General features: G+C 37.2%; 1 protein-coding gene across 2 annotated transcripts; it reads right to left on the reverse strand.

The window, feature by feature from the left end:
- Positions 1–426: 426 nt before the first annotated feature.
- dnajc5ga (DnaJ (Hsp40) homolog, subfamily C, member 5 gamma a) lies at positions 427–19,785 on the reverse strand. 2 transcript variants are annotated; one of them, XM_023430237.2, is made up of 7 exons: positions 19,603–19,785; positions 10,739–10,866; positions 8,985–9,198; positions 7,987–8,143; positions 6,065–6,249; positions 5,192–5,231; positions 427–4,662 (listed from the first exon to the last, which is right to left on the reverse strand). In XM_023430237.2, the coding sequence occupies exons 2-5, from the start codon at positions 10,855–10,857 to the stop codon at positions 6,068–6,070; spliced, it is 672 nt and encodes a 223-aa protein (XP_023286005.1). In that variant the 5' UTR covers positions 10,858–10,866; positions 19,603–19,785; the 3' UTR covers positions 427–4,662; positions 5,192–5,231; positions 6,065–6,067. The 2 variants fall into 2 exon arrangements, with proteins under 2 accessions (XP_023286005.1, XP_087036501.1); XM_087180375.1 differs by lacking the exon at positions 19,603–19,785 and adding an exon at positions 11,047–13,245.
- Between the last annotated feature and the right edge of the window lie 950 nt (positions 19,786–20,735).

A 20,735-nucleotide genomic window follows, 5' to 3' on the forward strand; every position in this document is an offset into this window, starting at 1 on the left:
TTTTGTTTTTACTCCCATTTTTCATGAGTTGAAATAAAAGATCTATGGTTTTTTAAGCGCAGGACACACCTGTGCAGTAATCATGTTGATATGTCATACACCTGTCAGGTGGACGGATTATCTTGGCACAGGAGCAATGCTCATTGACACGGATCTTTATTTAATTTATTCTATTCTATTATTTATTATTTATCTTCTTTTAGTATTTGGTTCCTGTCATTTGGCAGTCTGTTTTTCTTTCTTTGTATTGTCCACTTTGCTGCTGTGATGCAGGAAACGTCTCCACTGTGGGACTCAAAGGAATATCTTATCTTATCTTATCGTTATAACCAGAGGAAAATTCGTCACATGAACAAACACACTTGGCCAATAAAGCTGATGTTCATTTTACAAGCCAGAACAAATACAGACACAATAACAGACAGGTGGTTATAAAATCCCCGTTTTTTTTTTATTTGGTTGAATTTCATAATAACTCATTTACAGATCGTTCACAGGGAACTACAACAGTGAGTGACACGCCCAAAAGAAAAAAAAAGAAAAGAAAATCATCTACAATAATAAAATCATGTTGTTCTACTCTTACGTTCAATTCAATTTAAGTTTCTTGACACTCTTGAAAAGATTGTACCACTGGACAGTCATCCATCTTTCCCTGGAAGAACGTTAGCTCCACGATAGCTGTTTTTAGCATAAGCATTAGCATGGTGTTTGTATTTGACACAGTGTATACTAAGAGGTAAGCATGGAGCCTGATTTAAAGTAGCCACACATGAACGTAGAGTCTGCGCTCATCATTTAAAACCTAGGTTGATCAACAAGTTGACCTCCATCACTTTTAGTAATATTAGATTTCAGTTATGGTATTTTTATAAGATATACAGTAAATTAAAAAAAAGTTAATAAAAATGCATGTACACTGTTAAAATAGACAATAATTCATAAAACATGTCCATCAACAAAAAGGAATTTTGTCAGTTATTTTGCCGTTTTATTTTAATTTATTTACAACAATTAAAAAAATAATAAATAACACATCTCCTGTCAGTGCTCCATGACCTTGTTGCTTTTATACTGAAGTGATTTGATGTGAGAGGATCTGAAGTTAGACAAAAATCAAAAGACCTGAAATGTTATGAGACGCTCTTGAAATTATATTTTGGCTATTGATGGCAAAAAAGATGAATTAATGACCTTCAAGTTTGCAGACAAGCAGATATGTGATCCATCAAACACAGAGCCAGGACAAAGTGGAGTTTGTAATTTAAAAAAAAATGACATTACATTAGTTTACTGCAGTTCATCAGGAAATACTGAAGCAGCGTTAACTGAAGTGTAACAGTGCATTTAATGGACTTAATTTATCACGGGAGAAAAACAAAGAATGAACCTTTAAATTTCACCCTTTCATTAAAGAGGAAAAATATTTCATAATATATATATATATATATATAACAAAAATTTACCAACTGGGAACAAACTCCTCCCTGGACAATAACTCAGGTTTGATAGAATTAATAGAGACATAATAATGCAAATGTTCCTGGGACAAATTGTTTTATCAAATATCTTAAAAACTATACATGTTTTTTCTTTTCAAATGAGCCCAATTAAAGGAACAGTTACACATTTTGGCAAATATACTTGTTTTCTATATTTGCTTTCTTGCTTGTACTCTCATGTCTATACATGAAGCTAAAGGAAGCGTGTTATATCTTGTTTGTTTGTTCCATATTAAAACCAAAGTATAAAAATGTGCGTTTCTTTGCTGAATCTCTTTGCTCTGGTAAACTGTGACTTTGTTTACATTTTGTAGACAGTAACAATAGATAAAGAAAACCATGTTGTGATGGAATCACAACAGCTGCTGTCAACATGTTGACGCTCTGACCCATGAGTAGTTTTATAACCACATTATTACATGAATACTTAGGACTCATGGGTTGGGCCACACCCATCTTCAAACTCGGCCTTCATTTTGATCTCGACTACACACCTGTAAAGTTTTATGACGTTGCGCTGATGAAATTTGTCCACGGACAGACAGACATATAAACACCTACCAAAGTACTCAAAACCTCCTCTGTAGTAGATCACGCTACATAAGGTTTCTCCAGGATCACATGATCTCACACACACACACACACACACACACACACACACACAGCTGGTAATAATCATTAGCTGCAGCCCTAAAGTTGAGCATTTGACCAATTACCCATGACTGATGAGTGAACGCTCCTCTCTAATAATCAGACCCAAATCCAAAAGAGAAAATGTCAAATAAAACCAACTTAAACCTTGAGTGAACACACCCAGTGTAGAGAAAATGGGATTTAAATAAAAAAGAGAAAATGTTAGTTTGAGACCAGATTTATAAAACTCTAATGAAGATCTGTTGTGGCTGTGATCACTGTGCAGTTCAAGGAGCTGAAGCACCAACACTGATCCAGATTCACTAAAGGTTTTGCACAGGGAGGAGCAACAACAACTGACCACAATCAGCAAATGAGGGAACCATGCTTATCACCAACAAATGTAATCTGATTATCCTTTCCACATTATATTTAATATTTATGGGTGACATCACGCTAAACAAGACAGCAACAGCTACAAAACAGGTGCACAGGTGACATCAAAATGTTGTTCGTTCACTGCTGCGATTATTGTTCAAGGCACAGCACTGTCACATTGAGGAGAGGGTTTTCTATCCTGGAAATTCAACACATTTGAGTGAAAAGATGCAGGACTTAATGCGAGTGCCTAAAATCTGCAATAAAGATGGTCGATTGCTCTGTGCTCTGTTCAAGAGCCACAAATAAATTGGAAAAGAAAAAAAAAAAAAAAACATCCTGCGAATTAAACGAAAAACCCAAAAACCTCAATGCAATCAAATTATAGCTTGCCCTTGTAATGCAGTCTTAGTGAATCTGGACCTGAGGTTATTTATTATCAAGTAACTTAAAAGTTGATGGTTTGTGTTGTTTTTTTCTGGAAGCAAAAACAGGAACAAAAGAAGATTTACACTTCACTGAACTGAGACTGAAAAAAAAATGGCAACAGACTCACGTCACGAGGTGCATAGACCTAAATGCATATTATACAAACAACTTTGACAAACTGAACTGTAGCTTATGGAGGAAATGGCGTTCCACCTGTCTCACCATGGGCTGGCTGGCTACATGGAGCTGCAAGCTTTGGTCTACCAAACAACAAAAGAATGAGCGCAGTCATGTAGGTCTGACGAAACATTAATTAAAAGTCTTTTCTAGTTATAGCTTCAGCGCTTCATTTATTTTCCATTTTATGGCATCTGTTGTCGTCCATTTAAAGATATAGATTATGCCGGAAGGGGGCGGGGTTATATTTTCTTTTTTTTGCCGAGGATGGCACACAATGACATACGGGCTGGTACAAGTGTGTGTTTGTATACAGGATGTGTGTAACCAGAGTTTGCATGTCTGTAGTTCTGGGATATGTATTCCAGTGCTGTACAGTTGGAGGCATGCATCCGGACAAAAAAGAAAAAAGAAAAAAAAAAAAAATGCATGCACATTGGGGACGTAATCCTCGACTCTAGTCCTGATCTAAATCTTCTGCCCCCAGGTTTTGGCTCAGACATTTAAACAAGACAATCTGTGAACATCAGTCACTGCAGGCTCCTCTGCTCTGTCGCATCTCTCAGATTGTGCATTTGTTTGAAATGAAATGTAGTATTGACCCTCCATCCTTTGAAGAATTCTTTTGTTACCACCACACTTGGCATCAAGAGTTTTGGTGCATGAATGAATGTGAGCGGGCAGTGATGCAAAATTGAACTGAAGGCGACTGTTCCTTGAAAGAAGACGGGAGGAAGAAGAGGAGAAAAAATATTGGTATTCCACATCGTCATCGACGGTCTGAACGCGTGGTTTCTGTTTCGCTGCTGGCTTCTGATGATTTCTACACATCACAGGCGTCATCCAATTCCATAATGGAGTTACTTTACCATCAACCTTGGTGCCTTTTTTTGGAGGGAAACTCCAAAACAAGTTAAAGGGGGAGAAATGTAATAAAAGAAAAAAGAAAAAAGAAAAACTCCTGCTGGTCACAAACAGAGTCCACATCAGAAGGACACAGGGAGGGATGGGACTGAGAGAGAGATAAAGAGAACTCCAGTCCTTGCCTGGATTGGTAACTTTCCATCATGTTTTTTTGTTTTTTTTGCCCTCATGTTCCCCCGTTTTTGCCATCTTCCTGCCCAGTGTCACATCCTTACTGGTTGGAATGGGACGACCAGAACAGATTAGTAACTTGTTGCCAAGCCCTGGATAACTGGGCCACTACCAAGGTCACATCCAGCCCAGGTTGGACTATGGCAAGCTGGAAGGAGAGAGGCTGGTTGCCTTGTATTTACTAGATGACATTAATTTTTCGATGAGGGTCTGAGCGTTGCCAGAGCCCAGCTCATAGTTTAATTTACATGAATACTCCTCCATACTGTGAGGTCCATGGAGGGGGAAAAGAGCCTCTAAGTGCCCACCTTACAGGTGATGTCCAGTGGGTAGATGAAGAAGGTTGAGGGGGGAGGATTTCGGCGTGGGCCTGGGCTGGCTGGTCTCTGGGTCTCTGGATCTCTGGCAGCAGTCAAATGTGGCTGGGTCGTAATGAGGACTTGAAAGGCTAAAGGGGGAGAAGAAGAGATCAAACATTCAACAGTGATCACATGATGCTGAAATTGACTCTGAATTGTGACTGTGTCCAGCCACTGCTACTTCTGATTGTTTTTTTTTATTGTCACACAAACATGTGTCGATCCCACACAGACTTACAAGATGATGGAATTACTGTTGCAGTGGTTTAACATTTAAGCTGAACAAATAGCAACATGGCAAACACAGAACTTTGCCCTCTGCCCCAAACTCTACAGATAAACTTCGCCAGTATTTTGTCCCTTCTAAAACACAAGTTTTCTATAAACCATCCAACTCCTCAGAAACGAAGATTATTCCACTATAAAGTAAAATGTCTGTGTCTGGTATTTTCTGTGTTCCCTAATCACACAGTTTCAACTCCCTCAAATATGTGTAGAAATTCAAATTTTCTTATGTATGTACAATATGATCAAGGATATTTAATGAAAGCATTTAAATTAAAAGGTGTTTGACTCTTATATATGGCCAGAATTAAAAAATAACAGTGTTTTACCTACCTGCTTCTGCTTGTTGAGGCTCATCTACACCATCACTTTCCTGTGGGAGGAGAGGACATATATATGTATAACAATACTAAAGAAACGGAGTATGTGTAGCACGTTTACATCTAATATCTCCAAATGGACATCTGCAGGTTTCAGACAGCCAGATTAAAGTTTTCAAGGATTTCAGGCCTGGATTTGATTTAAAGAATATTTTTACCAAAATTAAAACAGTGAAAAACCTGACTGCTCTTGATAAACACAGCTAAAATATTTAAACACAAAACTTGCAAAATTAGAAAATAAAAAACAGCAAATTCATTTAATAAGAATAAGGATATGAAGTCAAATGAATGTGCCGAGCTATGCAAACTTAATTTTCATTTCAATAAAATTCTGCCTGAATGAAAACTATACGTTTCATCTCACTAGCTTCTTCTGGTTTCCCCTGTTGGTCAGACTGTGGAAGCATCAAACACAAGGACTAAGTCCGAAATGATGCCCTATAATAATAATAATAATAATAATAATAATAAAACAACAACAATACAACACACAAGAAGCTACAGGAATTAATTCAGCCATGCTCGTTTCCTGACAGGGCAGGGGCTTAAATGTGACGGTGACAACAAGCAGTGGACAGTGTTAGGAGACATGCAGGTACAAGACAACGTGAGCAACATGATGAACGCAGTTCAGCAATGAATAAGCATGACTTGGTTAGCAGCGTGGCTGCTTTGTTATGGATGAGTGAAGAAGCAGAACATGAGTGACGTGCTGCTGGGTGGGCAGCTGACAGGCAGCATCAAGGAGGAAGACGATTTCTCATACAAGACTAAACGGACGGACGACAATGCGACACACAAAACTGGACGATGTGGCTCTTACGAGTCATTTCGACTCTGGTAAGGTCTCTCCAGGGTTTTCTTCCCCTGCTGGGTTGGCTGAGGTCGGTGCCTGGGGCTCAGGTGGAGGCATTGGCATGGGCATGGGCAGGGGGATGGGCTGAGTCTGGCCTTCTGGGTTTTCTGGGCCAAGATTAGATGTGGGCTGGCCTATGATTACTGTGTTACCTGTTGGGTTGGAGCATGAAAACAAGAATCCTGCAGAATGAGAACCTCATGGGCTTTAGTTTTTCATTTAACACCTTTTTTCCCCTCCAGATGCATTTTCAACTTTAATAGACATGAAACTACTGAGATATTAAGAGATTTAAGGTGAAGCTATGTGACTTTTGAAGAGGAAATAATCTTTTTCTCACACATGAAAAGTTGAATTCAAAAGCAGTAAAATGCACCTTTACTAGCTTATGGTGGCTAATGTTAGCTAATATTAGCAAAGCTGTAGAATAGTCACTGCTGTGACTGTGTTCTGTAAAAGTTACATCATTTCACTTCACAAGGAAGCAGGAGGTAAAACTGCATCATAACTGAGTTTCATGGCCTCCAGTGTTGTTGACACTGATGTTCCTCAGGCCTCCTCCACTGGTCTAACACATACACCACGTTACACGCAACAGAAACATCCTCATCATCCTGCTTCCTCTTTTTCCCCATATTTCCTGCCTGTCTCCGCTATCAGCTAAAGAATAAAAGGCAAAATGCCAAAAGAGAAAAATGATTAAACTATGACAAGTGAGAAAATAAGAAAAGTTTGGACACATTCATCTTCAGGTAAATACAGAAAAGACTATGATTCACTTAAGTACAGGGGGAATGATGAATTCCAACGTCTCAAAATTTAAGATAAAACTGTAGAATTATAGAAGATTTTCTTGTATTACAGCATCATCTAACCTCAGATAAACGGTTATCACTAATGTCACTGTAGAAAAAAAACAAACAGATATTTTATTACCCACAGTGAGTCATCAGCTACAGGAGACGACATCTCAAAGGATGAGACTGGTGAAGCTGCTCTGCTCAAGTATTATTAACGTTTGTTACAACCACACAAGAAAGGAAATTATAAAAACAAGTCTGTGCTATGAGTCTATTATGCTTCCTGTCTTTCACAAGGGCTTAGAGATTTTAACAGACTGATACTGCACTCAGTTTCAGTCCTGAGAATCTTTTTTTATGCGAAAACTTGTACTTGTCTTGCTATAAACACAAACATCTCCATTAAACAAACACCAGACGGGAAGAAGAAAACCAACAACATCGGTGGCCAATTTTAAAAGTGTCTTAAACCCGTTTTTCCTGGTGGCCCTGTGCACAGCAACACATAGCTAGTCTGCTGGTCCCCCAGCCGGCTTTCCTAACTGGGAGCGTGCTGATTAGAATCTACTGCAGGTAATGTACCGACTATATATGACTACCTCTCATAACTATCCCTTTAATTTGCACTGTCCCTATCAAAGAAATAAATAAACTAAACTTGTTTTCAGAAAAATATGCTATAGATGGCCTCAACACAGGATACTTACAATACAAGTGAAGTAACAGTTGTTTGTTATAGCCACAGTGTTATTACACTTTTTCTTTAACAGCAACCACAAACAATGTCATGGCACAAAGTAGCTAATTATTAATAATTAATGACAGAATTACACAAAATAGTGTTTATATTTAATTAAGAAATGTATTATTTTAGTCAGGTATAAGTCTACCTGACTACAACTGTATCATTTTGATGGACCAAGAAGAAGGTGCATTAAATCCATTATTCAGATAAGAGGAGGTGATTAATGTGTTGCCTTGTGGAACATTTTCTACGTGTACAGTAACTGATGAACAATCAACCACGAAGAAAATGATTAATTACAACATTAAAGCTCTGTTGACCTGCGTGAATCAAACACCTCTCACCTCCGTCCTGCTCTGCTTTGATTTGAGCCTCCAGGTCTTCGGGGTCGACATAGTGGTAGCTTTCGTCGTCGTCCGGTGGTTTACACTTCCCACAGCAGAAACAGCAGCAGCAGCAACAGCAGCAGCAGGTGAACAGTGTGCAGCACAGTACCAGACCCTGCAATTTATAACAGTTTTGAGCCATGTGACAGCAGACACATATCTAATAGAACTGTCTTTATCTCTAAATCACTGACACTGGGAAAATTACAATTATAAACACTGAGGATTTGATTTAGTCTTGTAAAATAGATTAATCAAGTCAAGTCAGATTTTATTTATATAGCTCAATATAACTAATTTTCTCAAGGGGCTTAAAAGATTAGAAGTACAGTACAATCAATTTTGCACAGTAAATTGCCCTGTCACTTTTAGGGCTGATGCATGTGTGAGATCTTTATGTGACGCAGAATGTGAGTGAAGATAAACCTAATGGAGTCCCATTCTGACATCGAAAAATTATCCATGGAATTTTTTCACTTTATAATTTAGTAAAACTGATTTTAGAGAAAAAGAAAAAGCTCCTTTATGTGCAGGAGTTCGCAAATGACACTAATAAAACATATAAAACTATAAAAGATCACTTAACAATGGTTTCTTAACAAAAACTAATATTTTAAGCTTCACAAAGGCGGAACATGTTGTATTTGGATTGCATTTGATCATACAATTTTACGCTTTTATTGTGTTAGCTCCAGTTGAATAAATCCAAATCAAAGTTGAGCAAATAGAAAAATATAATAAGTATCTTGATAATTTTGGTAATAGTAAAACAACTGTTTTTACTTTAGAAACATTTGCAATTCATGAAAACCCCTCAGCCTGAAGTGACTGTAATAAAATATGAGCCAACTGAAGCTCTCAAAATGGTCAAATGCAATTAGCATAAAGCTATGTGCAGCTTAATCTGTGAGAGCTTTTAAAAACCGACAGATTACAGACAAAACTAAAACACTCACCTTAAACCACCATTTGGACATGAGGAAGTAGTATTTGACACTTTCCTCTCCAAACTGTTCGGACACATACAGGCCCATGGAGCCATACTCATCATAAATCTTCCTCTTGGTCTCATCATTTAAAATAGAGTTGGCGTTGTTGATCTCCTTAAACTTTTCCGCTGCCTCCGGGTTGTCTGGGTTCTTGTCCGGGTGATACTTCAGGGCTAGTTTTCTGTCAGGAGAGACAACAAGAAGCAGACAGAAAATCAGATGATGCAAAGTGAAGCAGAGGAAAATCAGGAGACATGATCAGGTTTCAGGGCCAAATCTGGTCTTTTTATCTTTAGTTTGTTGATGAAAAGCAAGTAACTAACAGTTTACCAAAGTCGTTGTTAATGTCTATTCAAGACACGTTTATTTATTTAGCACAATTCAGACACAAGGTAATTCAAAGTCATTTACACAGGCATGGAAATACATTAAAGATAGAAGATTAAGATGACATGAATACAGCATTACAAGACAATAAAAACACATTTGAATAAATACAAATATTTAAATAAGTCATAACACCATAAAGAAGTGCTGCAGAGATAACAGACATTTAAAACAAGCAAATGCAAACATGGCACAAAATTAAAAAGGTGTTATGTGTGTAATTTATTGGTAAACTGAAGCCTATAGAGATGTTTCTAGCCCTGATATAAATGAGCTGATGAGTTTCAGCAGATCTTTGGTTTTCAGGAAGATAAAACAGGAGAACATGTGGGTGAAAAAAAAAACAAAACAAAAAAACAGTGAGATACTGCAAAGTTCCTCCACCAGATCAAATCCATAACATCAAGTTTATTAAAGCTCTAATAACAGACTCCATCTTCTTTATAATGTGTTAAGGATGAGTTTCTAATTTTAAACCTGGACCTTAAAACGATAAGTTGATTGAAGACAAATAATCAGCATTATAATTTGTCATTTTTGAGACAAAAAAAGCGAAAGATTACCAACTTTCAGCTTCTCAGTTGTGAAGATTTGTTACTTTTCTTTGCCTCATGTAACAGCAGTCTCCATCAGAAGGATCTTAAGAAATTCTGATGGCCAATTTTACAATTTTGTGATACTTTGCAGACCAAAAAAAAAGTGACTCGCTGATCGAGGAAATAATCACCAGATTAACTGAAAATGAAAATAATCATTGTTTGCAGCCCTAGTTTCATGATGTAATAACTTAACTCATTTATACGCCAAATATTTTCTGGTGTCAGTTTCTAAAATATAAATGTTTGGCTGCTTTTGTCTGTTACATATCATTAAAACTTTAATGTCATTAAGTTTTGAACTGTTAGTTGATCAAATCGAGTAAAGTGAAGATGTCAGTTTTGATTCTGGAAACTCTTGAAGGGCATTTTTATCCAACTTTACAGCCTACTCAACTAATTTCTCAACTGAAAGAAAAGGATAATTAGATAAAGAAAATAATCATCAGTTGCTTATTAGCATATGCTTTCATGTCTGCTTGCACAGGGAGAAATTTGCTCTTTGGTAACACTCCTGGTGGAGGAATGTCTCTAATCAGAACTTGAGCAATGTGGCCACTTATGAGGGAATATTTGCCAACACAAACAGGAACAGGATTATTCAGGCCAAGGATTTAGGAAATACCCAAAGTAATAATTAGAGTGCGATTACCCAGACTACTCTGGAGAGACTAATCCTGTCAACTGAGGCAGCTGAAAAAGTTGAGGAATAATTTACATTACAGCATCAACACTCACCTGTATGCTTTCTTGATGTCCTCGGCTGACGCTCCTTTCTCCAGCCCTAGCACCTTGTACACACTCTCCCCAGCGGTGGACATCTTCCTTTGGGGGCGGGTGGAGTTCGGGTCAGCCATGGCTCACCTCTGTTCATGAGGAGAAATTAAAAAAAATGTCCTAATCAAATATCATTAAAAGATTATGATGCATGCTATTAAATGTTGCTGAGGCTTTAGAGATCATATGTTGCAGCAAGTTGCAAGAGCCTAAGATTAAAACATCAAACTCTAAGCAGTTTGTTGTAACCTCCCACCACTGTTGTTTACCGAAGGAGCAGCCTGCAGTAGTTTATGTAGATTTCAAGAGTCAAAGTACAGAGGACAGGGTTTCAGACACAGACAGTGCTGTGATGGCAAATGAGGGATATTAACTCATGCTTCAGGCCAGAATGTTGCACATAAAAGGGAAAAACAAAAAGACAGAAATCAGCACTCACAGGAAGTTTCTACAAGTAGTGTCTGAAGTCATAAAAGTAGGATGTAGCAAAAAAATAAAATAAATACAGCATTACAAAAGAGCAACACAACAATGTGAATATTTTTCAGTTACTGAACTCTTCCCCTTTCTCCCTCTCACTCTCTTTAAGATGCACATCAAGAGTCAAGAAGAAGAAAACAACTGGCAGCTTAATCAATGAAAATGACTTTACTTGCAGCCCTATAACAGACCATTACATAAAGCAACACAGTTCATTATATTTCAATTTCCCTTTAAATATTCAACTAAAAAAATGTACGTATGGTTCCTGATTGCTGCCAACACCTCAGACTTTAAAAAATAATTTTTTTGTGATTCTTAATAAAGTGAAATGAAACATGAGTCTAGTCTAATTGTTCTTCTAGTAAGTACAAAGGAACATCTCTATTGTCTCTATCCCTGCTCCTCTTAACAAAGACCAGGATTACCATGGTAATTCCCATATAAACCAATTGTCCTGCAGTGGTAGAGGGGGGGTTAATCAGCCTGTAGAAATGACTGAACAGCATCATGAGCAAGACTTTAATAAATCGCACAAAGCTTTATTGTTCATGGTGTTGTATACAGATTATTAGGGCTGCAACTAATGATTACGCTGCAGATTTTATTCTCAATTTGTTTGGGTTTGCTTTAAATCGTTTGGTCTATAAAATGTTTTTTTGAATGACATTTTTGCTTTTATTTGACAGTCAGTGAAGAGAAACAGGAGATGACACTCAGCAAAGGGCCCTGAGTCAGATTCAAACCCAGGCTGCTCAGACTTGATATATGGTACGTGCTCTACCAGGTTAGCTGCAGGTGTGCACCAAAACTGTTAAATAGGCCAACACAATATCCTGGAAACTTAAGGTGATGTCCTCAAACGTCTCGCTTTCTCTGACCAACAGAAAACCAAAGGCCTTACCACACAAGACATCTGAAGACATTGTAAACAGGCATTTTTCAGGGCTTTCTGGGCTTTCTTGGTCTTTTCCGGCCATCTGATTAATGTAGTTTTTAAAATAGTCAGCAGATAAATTGATAGTAAAAATAATCATTAGTTGAAGCCTAAAACTCTGATATTATCACTGTTGATATATTATCATTCATATCTGGCTGCCTGTAAAATCTTAAGTCCAATAGTCTCTCTCTCTGGTCTCCACCACCTCCTGAGGGATATATCTGGCTCTTTAGCTGCTCATAGCTGATCACAGTCACAAACTGTGTCTGTCTGCTCTTTACAATAACAAATTTGTGGGCCGGAGAGCTAAACAATGAGCTGAAACTCGTGATAATTCTCTGTAGGTTCATCACTATGATGTAGTCATTTCATACACTGTTGTTATAAAACAGTGATTTAATTAGAAAAGTTGTTCTCATTTGTTTATGACCATCTGTTTGATGATCTGCAGATGTCAGCTGTCAGGTTTCTGGTGCATATCCATCTTTAAAAGCAAGTGCTAGATGCAACTATTTCTGTCACCACCTTTATTAGTGCTGATGCTAATGCTTTGGTGTTTTTAACAACACAATTCCCAGAAACAATTAGTTTCGAGAAAATAGTCCTCGCTCCTGACAGTCCCAGGTCTGCAAGCCAGAAGGGAGTGAAGTGTATCACTTCCTTTAGTGGCTTTTTTGTTTTTTTACGTGATGAAATATGTTTAGCAAAACGTGACCAAGAAATAAAGTCTGGAATTGGACCCTGTTAGCTTTAGGATAACAAATAAAAAGCGCAATTATATCCATCATTGCTACTGTTTCAGAATTAGAGGCAATGCATTACAGTATTGTCAATAACCTGGAAAGAGATGCTCACATTTACACTATACAAAAGGGACTTCGATTAAACCATGGCTACTGTACAAACACACACATAGTGACTCTTATCCAGCCACACACATAATGCTGTCCGGGTCGTTGACTAAAGAAGATTAGATTTTGCTGATCTCACAGATTACCCGTCCAAGTCCATGTCAGAGGGAGCCAACGTCCTGGTCAGAGTCTGGCTAGACAGCGCTGCAAACACAGTACACACACACAGACAGACACACACATATACCACAAGCTAAACAAGTATCCACAGATCACACCACTGTGTGTAAAACAGTAGGTGCAGTTCAAGCCGGAAGGAGAGCAAAGACAGAGGGAACTACACTGTACAGGCTGTCAGTTTAGTGAAACAGCAGCGACCTGTTAAGCATTTCCACTGCTACATTTGTAATTCTCATCCTGGAGAGCTGGAAAAAGCACTGAAAATCCAATAAATAAATACAATTCAAGTCCAACTCCTGATATGTTGATTCACACAGGACTAATACTGTCAGATGTGTTTTCTGGCATATGGAAGGCAATTTTCGCTGGATTTTTTTTTTCTACTTTACACACGAGGCAGATTTGCAAAGGATTAAATGGGCGACTTTTGCAGTCATTACAAATAACACAGTGACCCCAGCTAATACTGGAGCAGGGTGAATAGGGGTTTTGTTATTCCAGCTAAGCACAAGTCATCCCCTCTCTTTGTCAAACTTGGATATTCAAGTTATTAAGAGAGAAGAAAAATAATATTTTGGAGATTTTTCCTGTTGTTTGAGATTACGTTCATTAAATGAGACAACAGTTGGATTGGAAGAGGATGATGTGTTTAGGGCTGAAGCTACAGTTAATTTAACTGATGAATCTGTCGATTATTTTCTCAAATAAATCAATTAAGGCAATTATATGGAAGGAATGACACCTGGCGGTGGTGTAATCTAAATGAAGAAAAGATCATAACAATGATTTCCATGGTGGAGAAGATATACATTGAGAGCTACTCTTGCAGATCATCAGGTACATGTATGTATCACAGGTTCAACAGTGCTGCCACTAGTTTAATGTTCAACACAAATTTGGTCCATCTTGTTTGTCATATTTCGCTGTAACACCTCCATCTTTCAGTGAGTTATGGGCCATTTAGTGACACCAAAGTGTTTCAGAGTCAGCTAAACAACCACTCTAAAAGCATCTGCTGTGTTCCTGCAGAGGCAGACACAAACAGAGCTTCACTTTGTTCAAATCCAAAACTTTTTAATCTGCTAAAATTAGATCCCCATCCTGAGGGTGTCTTTCAGAAGACACAGGAAGTGACTGCTGGACAGATACTGGAGCTGATAACCATTTTCCTACTGACTTTTGTGCTTTACGGTAATTTTTTTGCTTTTAACAGGAAAATCCTCTGAATCAAATTCTGTCTCTGGTGCAGCACAAGAGAAAGCAGCTTTACTTCTATTGTCTGTCATCCGATTAGTTAAGAGCATCTTGCTGAGAGAATAAAAATTAAGCTTCACACTGCTTACCTGCATTTGTAAAATAACAGATGGCATTGTAAACCGTCACCATATTGTTTTTTTTTTCTTTTACTAAAGTCACAGCAGTTGTCTCTTTAAAGGTCTCTTTAGAGTTTTTCCAAAGCCAGAACCCTTTGAAAACACCCAGTTTGTTTCTCTTCTAGTTTGGGAAAATGGCAGCAAACCAACAAAATTGAGTGAATACAGAGCGCATTCATAGCTACAGCCACAACTATTAATCAATTATTCAACTATTTTGATAATCAAATAACAATTTTAGTTTTATTTAATTTTTAAACAAAATTGTCTAATATTTGCTGTTTCTTCAGATATGATATTAATTCACACATCACAGTCAAGTAAATATCTTTGGATTTTGGACTGTTTCTCAGACAACACAAGACATTTGAAGAGGTAACTGTGGTCTGTGGGAAAGTTTAATGGGCATTTTACACTATTTACCTTTATATTATAGTCAGAACAATTAATTGAAAAAATAATTGATAATGATGCTAATCATCATTACTGATCACTGAGCAGCAGATATGAAAGCATCTGTGTGCTCTGGAGTGTATGTGACACTAAATTATTGCATTTAGTCCACAAAACAAAATAAATTCCGGTCAGGCTCTTGACTGGAATAAACCCTGAGTAGAGGAAATCAAAAAGGCCAGTATTTTTCTCAGTGATGGAAACGCCACAGGCCCAGATGGCATTCCTGCCCGAGCCAAGTAAACGCTTCATGCATACTCCAGGCATGCTGCACAGGAGGAAGCAGTTCCACAGACTACAAAAAACAGGCCTTAGAGGTTTACAGTAATACTAAAGCAAATGTCTGAGACCACTGAGCTGCTGTCAGTAGAGGTCTGCAGAGATCAAAGTGCCGCCCAGCAGCACACACTGAAGCAATCGATCAAGTATCACCGAGCCAGGTCTATTAGGTTAATTAGCCAACTGCAGTCGTTGTGGTGTCAACTTTAAATCTGCTCCGTATACATGCAAATGGTGCACGTTTATCACAGAAGCAATGGTATGAAAATGAACCATAGTGTAACAACAGCCTCTGTACAGTCCCTAAAACTGGAGACAGAAAAAGAGAGAGACACAGAAGAGTCTGTTGATTTAATCTCCAAACATTTGACTGAGAGTCTTTTGTACTCTGGGCTTTATCAAGAGCAGATATTTTTCTAACTCTATCTGTCAAGATGTTTTAGCTGAAAAACTGTCAGCTGAGAGACAAAAGCAGAAACAAGGGAGGCAAAGTATTTTAGCACAGACTGAAAGAATAAAGACAGCACTGGCCTTGATATATCTCATATCACATTCTTAATAAAATTAACTGATTTGTAATTAATCTTCACTGCTATATAAATGTTTTTGGTTTTATATAATGAAATATAAAAATGTCACACTAAAAGTCACATGGCAGCTTGCTTGATCACACATGACCCAAATGTGACAATAGGAAAAGTCTAAAAAATCCCACTGATATGTCAAACACAGAAAAACTACTTAACCCAAAGAAACAGGAGTCACAACACTGATGGAAAATCACTAACACACCCACCTAAAATGACTGATTAGAAAAGCAATTTCATCAAAATTACTATAGATGGTTATAAAAAAGCATTAACAATATAATGACTGCAAAATAATATAAAACCTTATTCCAAACCAGTTTCAGCCAGCATAAAAATAAATTAGTGAGCATAGACACAAAAAGATTTGATATATTACTGAAGTCCATATTTAGAAGTACTTCAATGATCATGTTTAAAAAGCTATTATTAGTAAAAAAAAAATAAAAGTACATCTAAATCCTGTGTTGCATCAGCTCGACAGCTTTTGTTTCATTGCTTATGAAAAAAACCACAAATGAAGAAAATCATTTGAGGACTGTGGGCAACAACTCCCATTAAAATTCGCATCCAGTGAGGAGAGAAACTCTTAAGTTAGTCTGCACCACTCTTTATTGTTAAAAAATGATGGCTTTCTGAGCTGTGTGAAATGTTAACTTTGTAATTGCAACAGTCAAGCCCAAACAGCCAAAAAGTTCCATACAAAATAACTGCAGTTTAACACGCTGTACCCACACTGAAGATTATAATCACAAACCAAACTGTCCAGGAATTATGAGTATACATTCGGGAACCTTCGACATTAGATTGTGAGAGAGTTGAGTGGATGTCAATGCAGACACCAGACAAAAAAAGCAGGAAATCTCATTGTAAATGGTAAATATAAATGACTAGTATTAGACATATTTTCAAGGGGTAAACCCCTGTTTTATGTGTCTTACAAAGATGGGAATAGTTAAACGAGTTGAAACCAACACAAGTCAAATTTACAAGTCTGAAACAAGTCGACCACCATTGTGAAAACAGAAGTATAATGTATGTTTTTTCATGCATCTTGGTTAAGACTGCAACTAACCACTATTTTCATTGTCAATTAATCTGTCGATTATCCATGTGATTAATGGATGAGTCTATAAAATATATCAAACCAGTGAAAATTCCATCACAGTTTCCCAGAGTTCAAAGATAATCTGTTAATGGAGACCTGCACCCAAAGATATTCAGTTTACTATAGTAAAAAACGAAGTCAAATAAGCAAATAATTACATTTAAGAAGCTGAAACTTCAGATCTTTGTTTGGGATCTTTTACTTCACATATTACTGACAAGGCAGATTTACACAGTAAATACACTAGACCTGTGTGAATGGAGCTTTGTCATTTCTGCTGAGCATTATAAAATCATCTGCTCTCTCGATCAACACGTAAATTAGATATTAATGTTATAAAAAGAAGAAAGTGGAATGTGAGCGTTGACTCAGTGTCTTCAAATTACTTGTTTTGTTTGACCAACAGTCCCAAACCCAAAGACATTCAGTTAACAATGATATAAAAATGGATAAAAGCAGAAAAATCATCAACTTTGAGAAGCAACACTTCAACACTTAATCAATTATCAAAATATTTGCAGATTAATTTGTGTCAATTGATTAATTTACTACTTGTTCCAGCTCAAGATTAATTTAGAACCATTAGTGGTGAAAATAACAGTTTGAACAGTTGTAAAAGTCATTAATAGCAAGTCACTTAATTACTGTTGATGGCACATGATAGACTCTATGTATTTAACTTACATCTGTCTGGAAAAAACAAGCACTGTGATGGTGTAATTGGGTAATTTTGGTAATTGTCATGGCCATTTCTCTGAATTTTTATAAACCAAACAATCAGTTGCTGAATACGTAAAGAAAATAATCAGTAGTTGCAGTCCTTTTTTAAAATAGCTAAAAATTCAAATTCAATGTATAATAATCGTATGACATAATACACTCAGTTGGTTATTTTCCCTACTCTCATTGATATAAATGGGGTGGACAAAATAATAGAAACACCTCTCTGTATAACGCAATACAACTCAACAGCACCACAGTTTGAAATAAACACCCCTGAAGCTGAACATTAAAACCATCATGAAAGAGAAATTATTGCAGGGCTGTTGTATTAGACTGCACAAGTTTTGTCTAGGTTTACCTAATAAACTGTCTAATAAGGCTCACAAAGGCCATTTGTTCTGCATTAACCACTTTAAATATTTTAATTACATTTTCCTCATTATACATAAATAGTTTTGGCTGTTTTGCTTCTCTCCGCATCTGTCTTTTGTCTATTTCTGGTTATTTTGTCTGTGCCTAATAGGCTCAGTCAATAATCAATCAATCTGTATTATCACTTTAACTTAAATAAAGGATGTGAATACTTCCTCCATCACTTACAAGAGAACCCTTTTATAATGTGAAATATCTGAATGACCACATTTGTTGGTGGGTAGCACATGCACGTGACTTTTTTCAGGGCACAAAACCTCGATTTTTATAATTAGGTCATTGGATCAGGCGTGAATGAACACACACAACCTCCCACAGGAACCCGATTTAGACATGACAGACATTAGTCACTGTCTAAGTACTACTCTCCTGTTTTATATTTAAACCTTTGTCTCCATCTTTACTAAAAAAAAAAAGAAAAAAAAGCTTAACCTAACAGACAGGTGACTTGACAGATGTGATATCACACTGCACGTTGTTCCAAGAGAAAGAGGCTGATGTTTTGGGATAACTGTCCGGTCTGGTGAAGGAGGAATGCCGCGTGATTGTCGTCTGTTTGTCCTTGTGGAGCTCTAATCCTTTGCTAATCTCCCTGTACACGAGAACTAGTTACTTTCTATTTTACATCCCGTCATTCATAAAAAAAAAATGTTACTGGGAACATTTTAGGAACAATCTCACTGTTTCTCCAAGTTCTGTTTTAAGTTAATTTCTCTCTGGTTTTCTTAATCAAAGCAAGTCATTCTAGCCCAGGTGTTGACAGGTAGCTAGCTGTTACCCAACCTAGCTTTCAGATGATACATGTGACATCTCCCCACCAAAAGTACGTCATTTAAATCAAGACTTTATATATACATGTATAAAATGTCAGGTAGGAGTACTTGTGGCCCGTTATGTTAAGCTACCAGCTAGCCAGGAGTAGCTGCTGTAGCATGAAGACAAAGATTCGCCAAATGTCGTTTAAAATATTGGCAATTAAAAAAATTATGATAATCTCTACACAATTTTGACATAGCAAAATTCGTCTCAACCTTTTCAGGACATTAGTATGAGCAAAGTCATTAATTCGGCGTACACTTAACACATAGCTAATGCAGCATTTATTTAAACAGAAGAGAAAACCCTCACTAACAGTCGTTCACAAATGCTTGCTGCCACCGCCCTCCAAAATTACACCATTAACGGTAAGGAAAAACGTTTCACATAGTGTTTGGTCTTATGTCTGAACTGAAACTCATAGTAACGTTTTACACAATTTTAGACTCGCTTCACAGTTGTGAGTAGTGCTATTTTGTCTAAGAAGCAAGTCAACCTTAAACTGACACATTTCTGAATGGAGTTTGGCGTACGCGACCGTGACAGCTATCCACAGTTAGCAAACCTCATGCTAGCTAATTTAGAACTGACGAAATACCTTACCTTGTGCAAACTGAACACTGTATATCTCGCTGTGATGTTAGCTGGATCATAGAGGCATCTGGTTAATGTCTTAACTCCCAGTTAAAGGGTCCGAAACACGGTAATATTAGCCCGGTAGCAGAGAAGTGGCAGCCTGCTGCGGTCGCCGGGTCGCCTCTTCTTGTATGGCTCTCTCTGCCAGAGGTTATTGGCTGTTTCCTCCTTCCAGGAAACGAAGACGGGCGGGATGTTGCTTTCAAGGTTTCGTCCAAAATCCACCTTTCAAGTAAAATAGCTAATTCTCAAATCAGATGTTTATTTAATACACAAATTAGCCATCTAATTAACTGATATACTGCAGCTGAGGATCATAGAGGATCTATGATCATAGAGGATCATAAAGGAAGAAAAAAAAACATCCGGAAAAATGCAGTTCACCAACAGCTGTAGATATCAGCACTTTTATGAGGAATCAGCCTGTGTATTTGCAAATATCCATAGGGTCCACGAATTAAAACAGAATAACGCATTATTTTCATACGATGTTAGACAATAACATGTAAATACAGTGTATTAAGGGCCGTGATGTGAATTCAATCTGGTCCTTAAACGTCTCAGTAGCTGGAAAATCAGACAGGAGCTCAGATTTATGACATATTTATATATTAAAATCATTATCTCATCACACTTTTCCCCCAGTATTTATGATTTTGCTGAGTCATTCACGCATCCCTGCGAATTAGTTGTAATTTTAGAATTTTCACATAGTTCTTGAATGCAGCATTTATAGTAACACCACCACTGTTTTTTTTATCATTACATGCTTTGATGATTGTATTTGTTCCTTACCATTTAAAACACGTTGTTAATACGGTATTGCTCAGTATGACAAGATTTGTATTACAGGGCATGACAGTTATACAAGGCCAGTGGACAGTTTTGGAAGAAGTATTCGGATACTTGAGTAAAAGTACCAAAGCAGCAGCATAAAAATGCTCAGTTTCAAGTAAAGGTCCTGTATTCAAAAACCTACTTCAACACAAAAGTATTGGCAGGTGAATGTACTTGCAGAAAAATAACCCTGTAAATGATTTATTATTATTATTATCATTATTATTATTATCACTGAATTATATTCAATTTCTGATTTACAT

Source organism: Seriola lalandi, unplaced genomic scaffold (genome assembly GCF_002814215.2).
Source record: "Seriola lalandi dorsalis isolate HSWRI2012SDOR001 ecotype SW California unplaced genomic scaffold, Sedor1 jcf7180002054901, whole genome shotgun sequence".
NCBI lineage: Eukaryota > Metazoa > Chordata > Actinopteri > Carangiformes > Carangidae > Seriola > Seriola lalandi.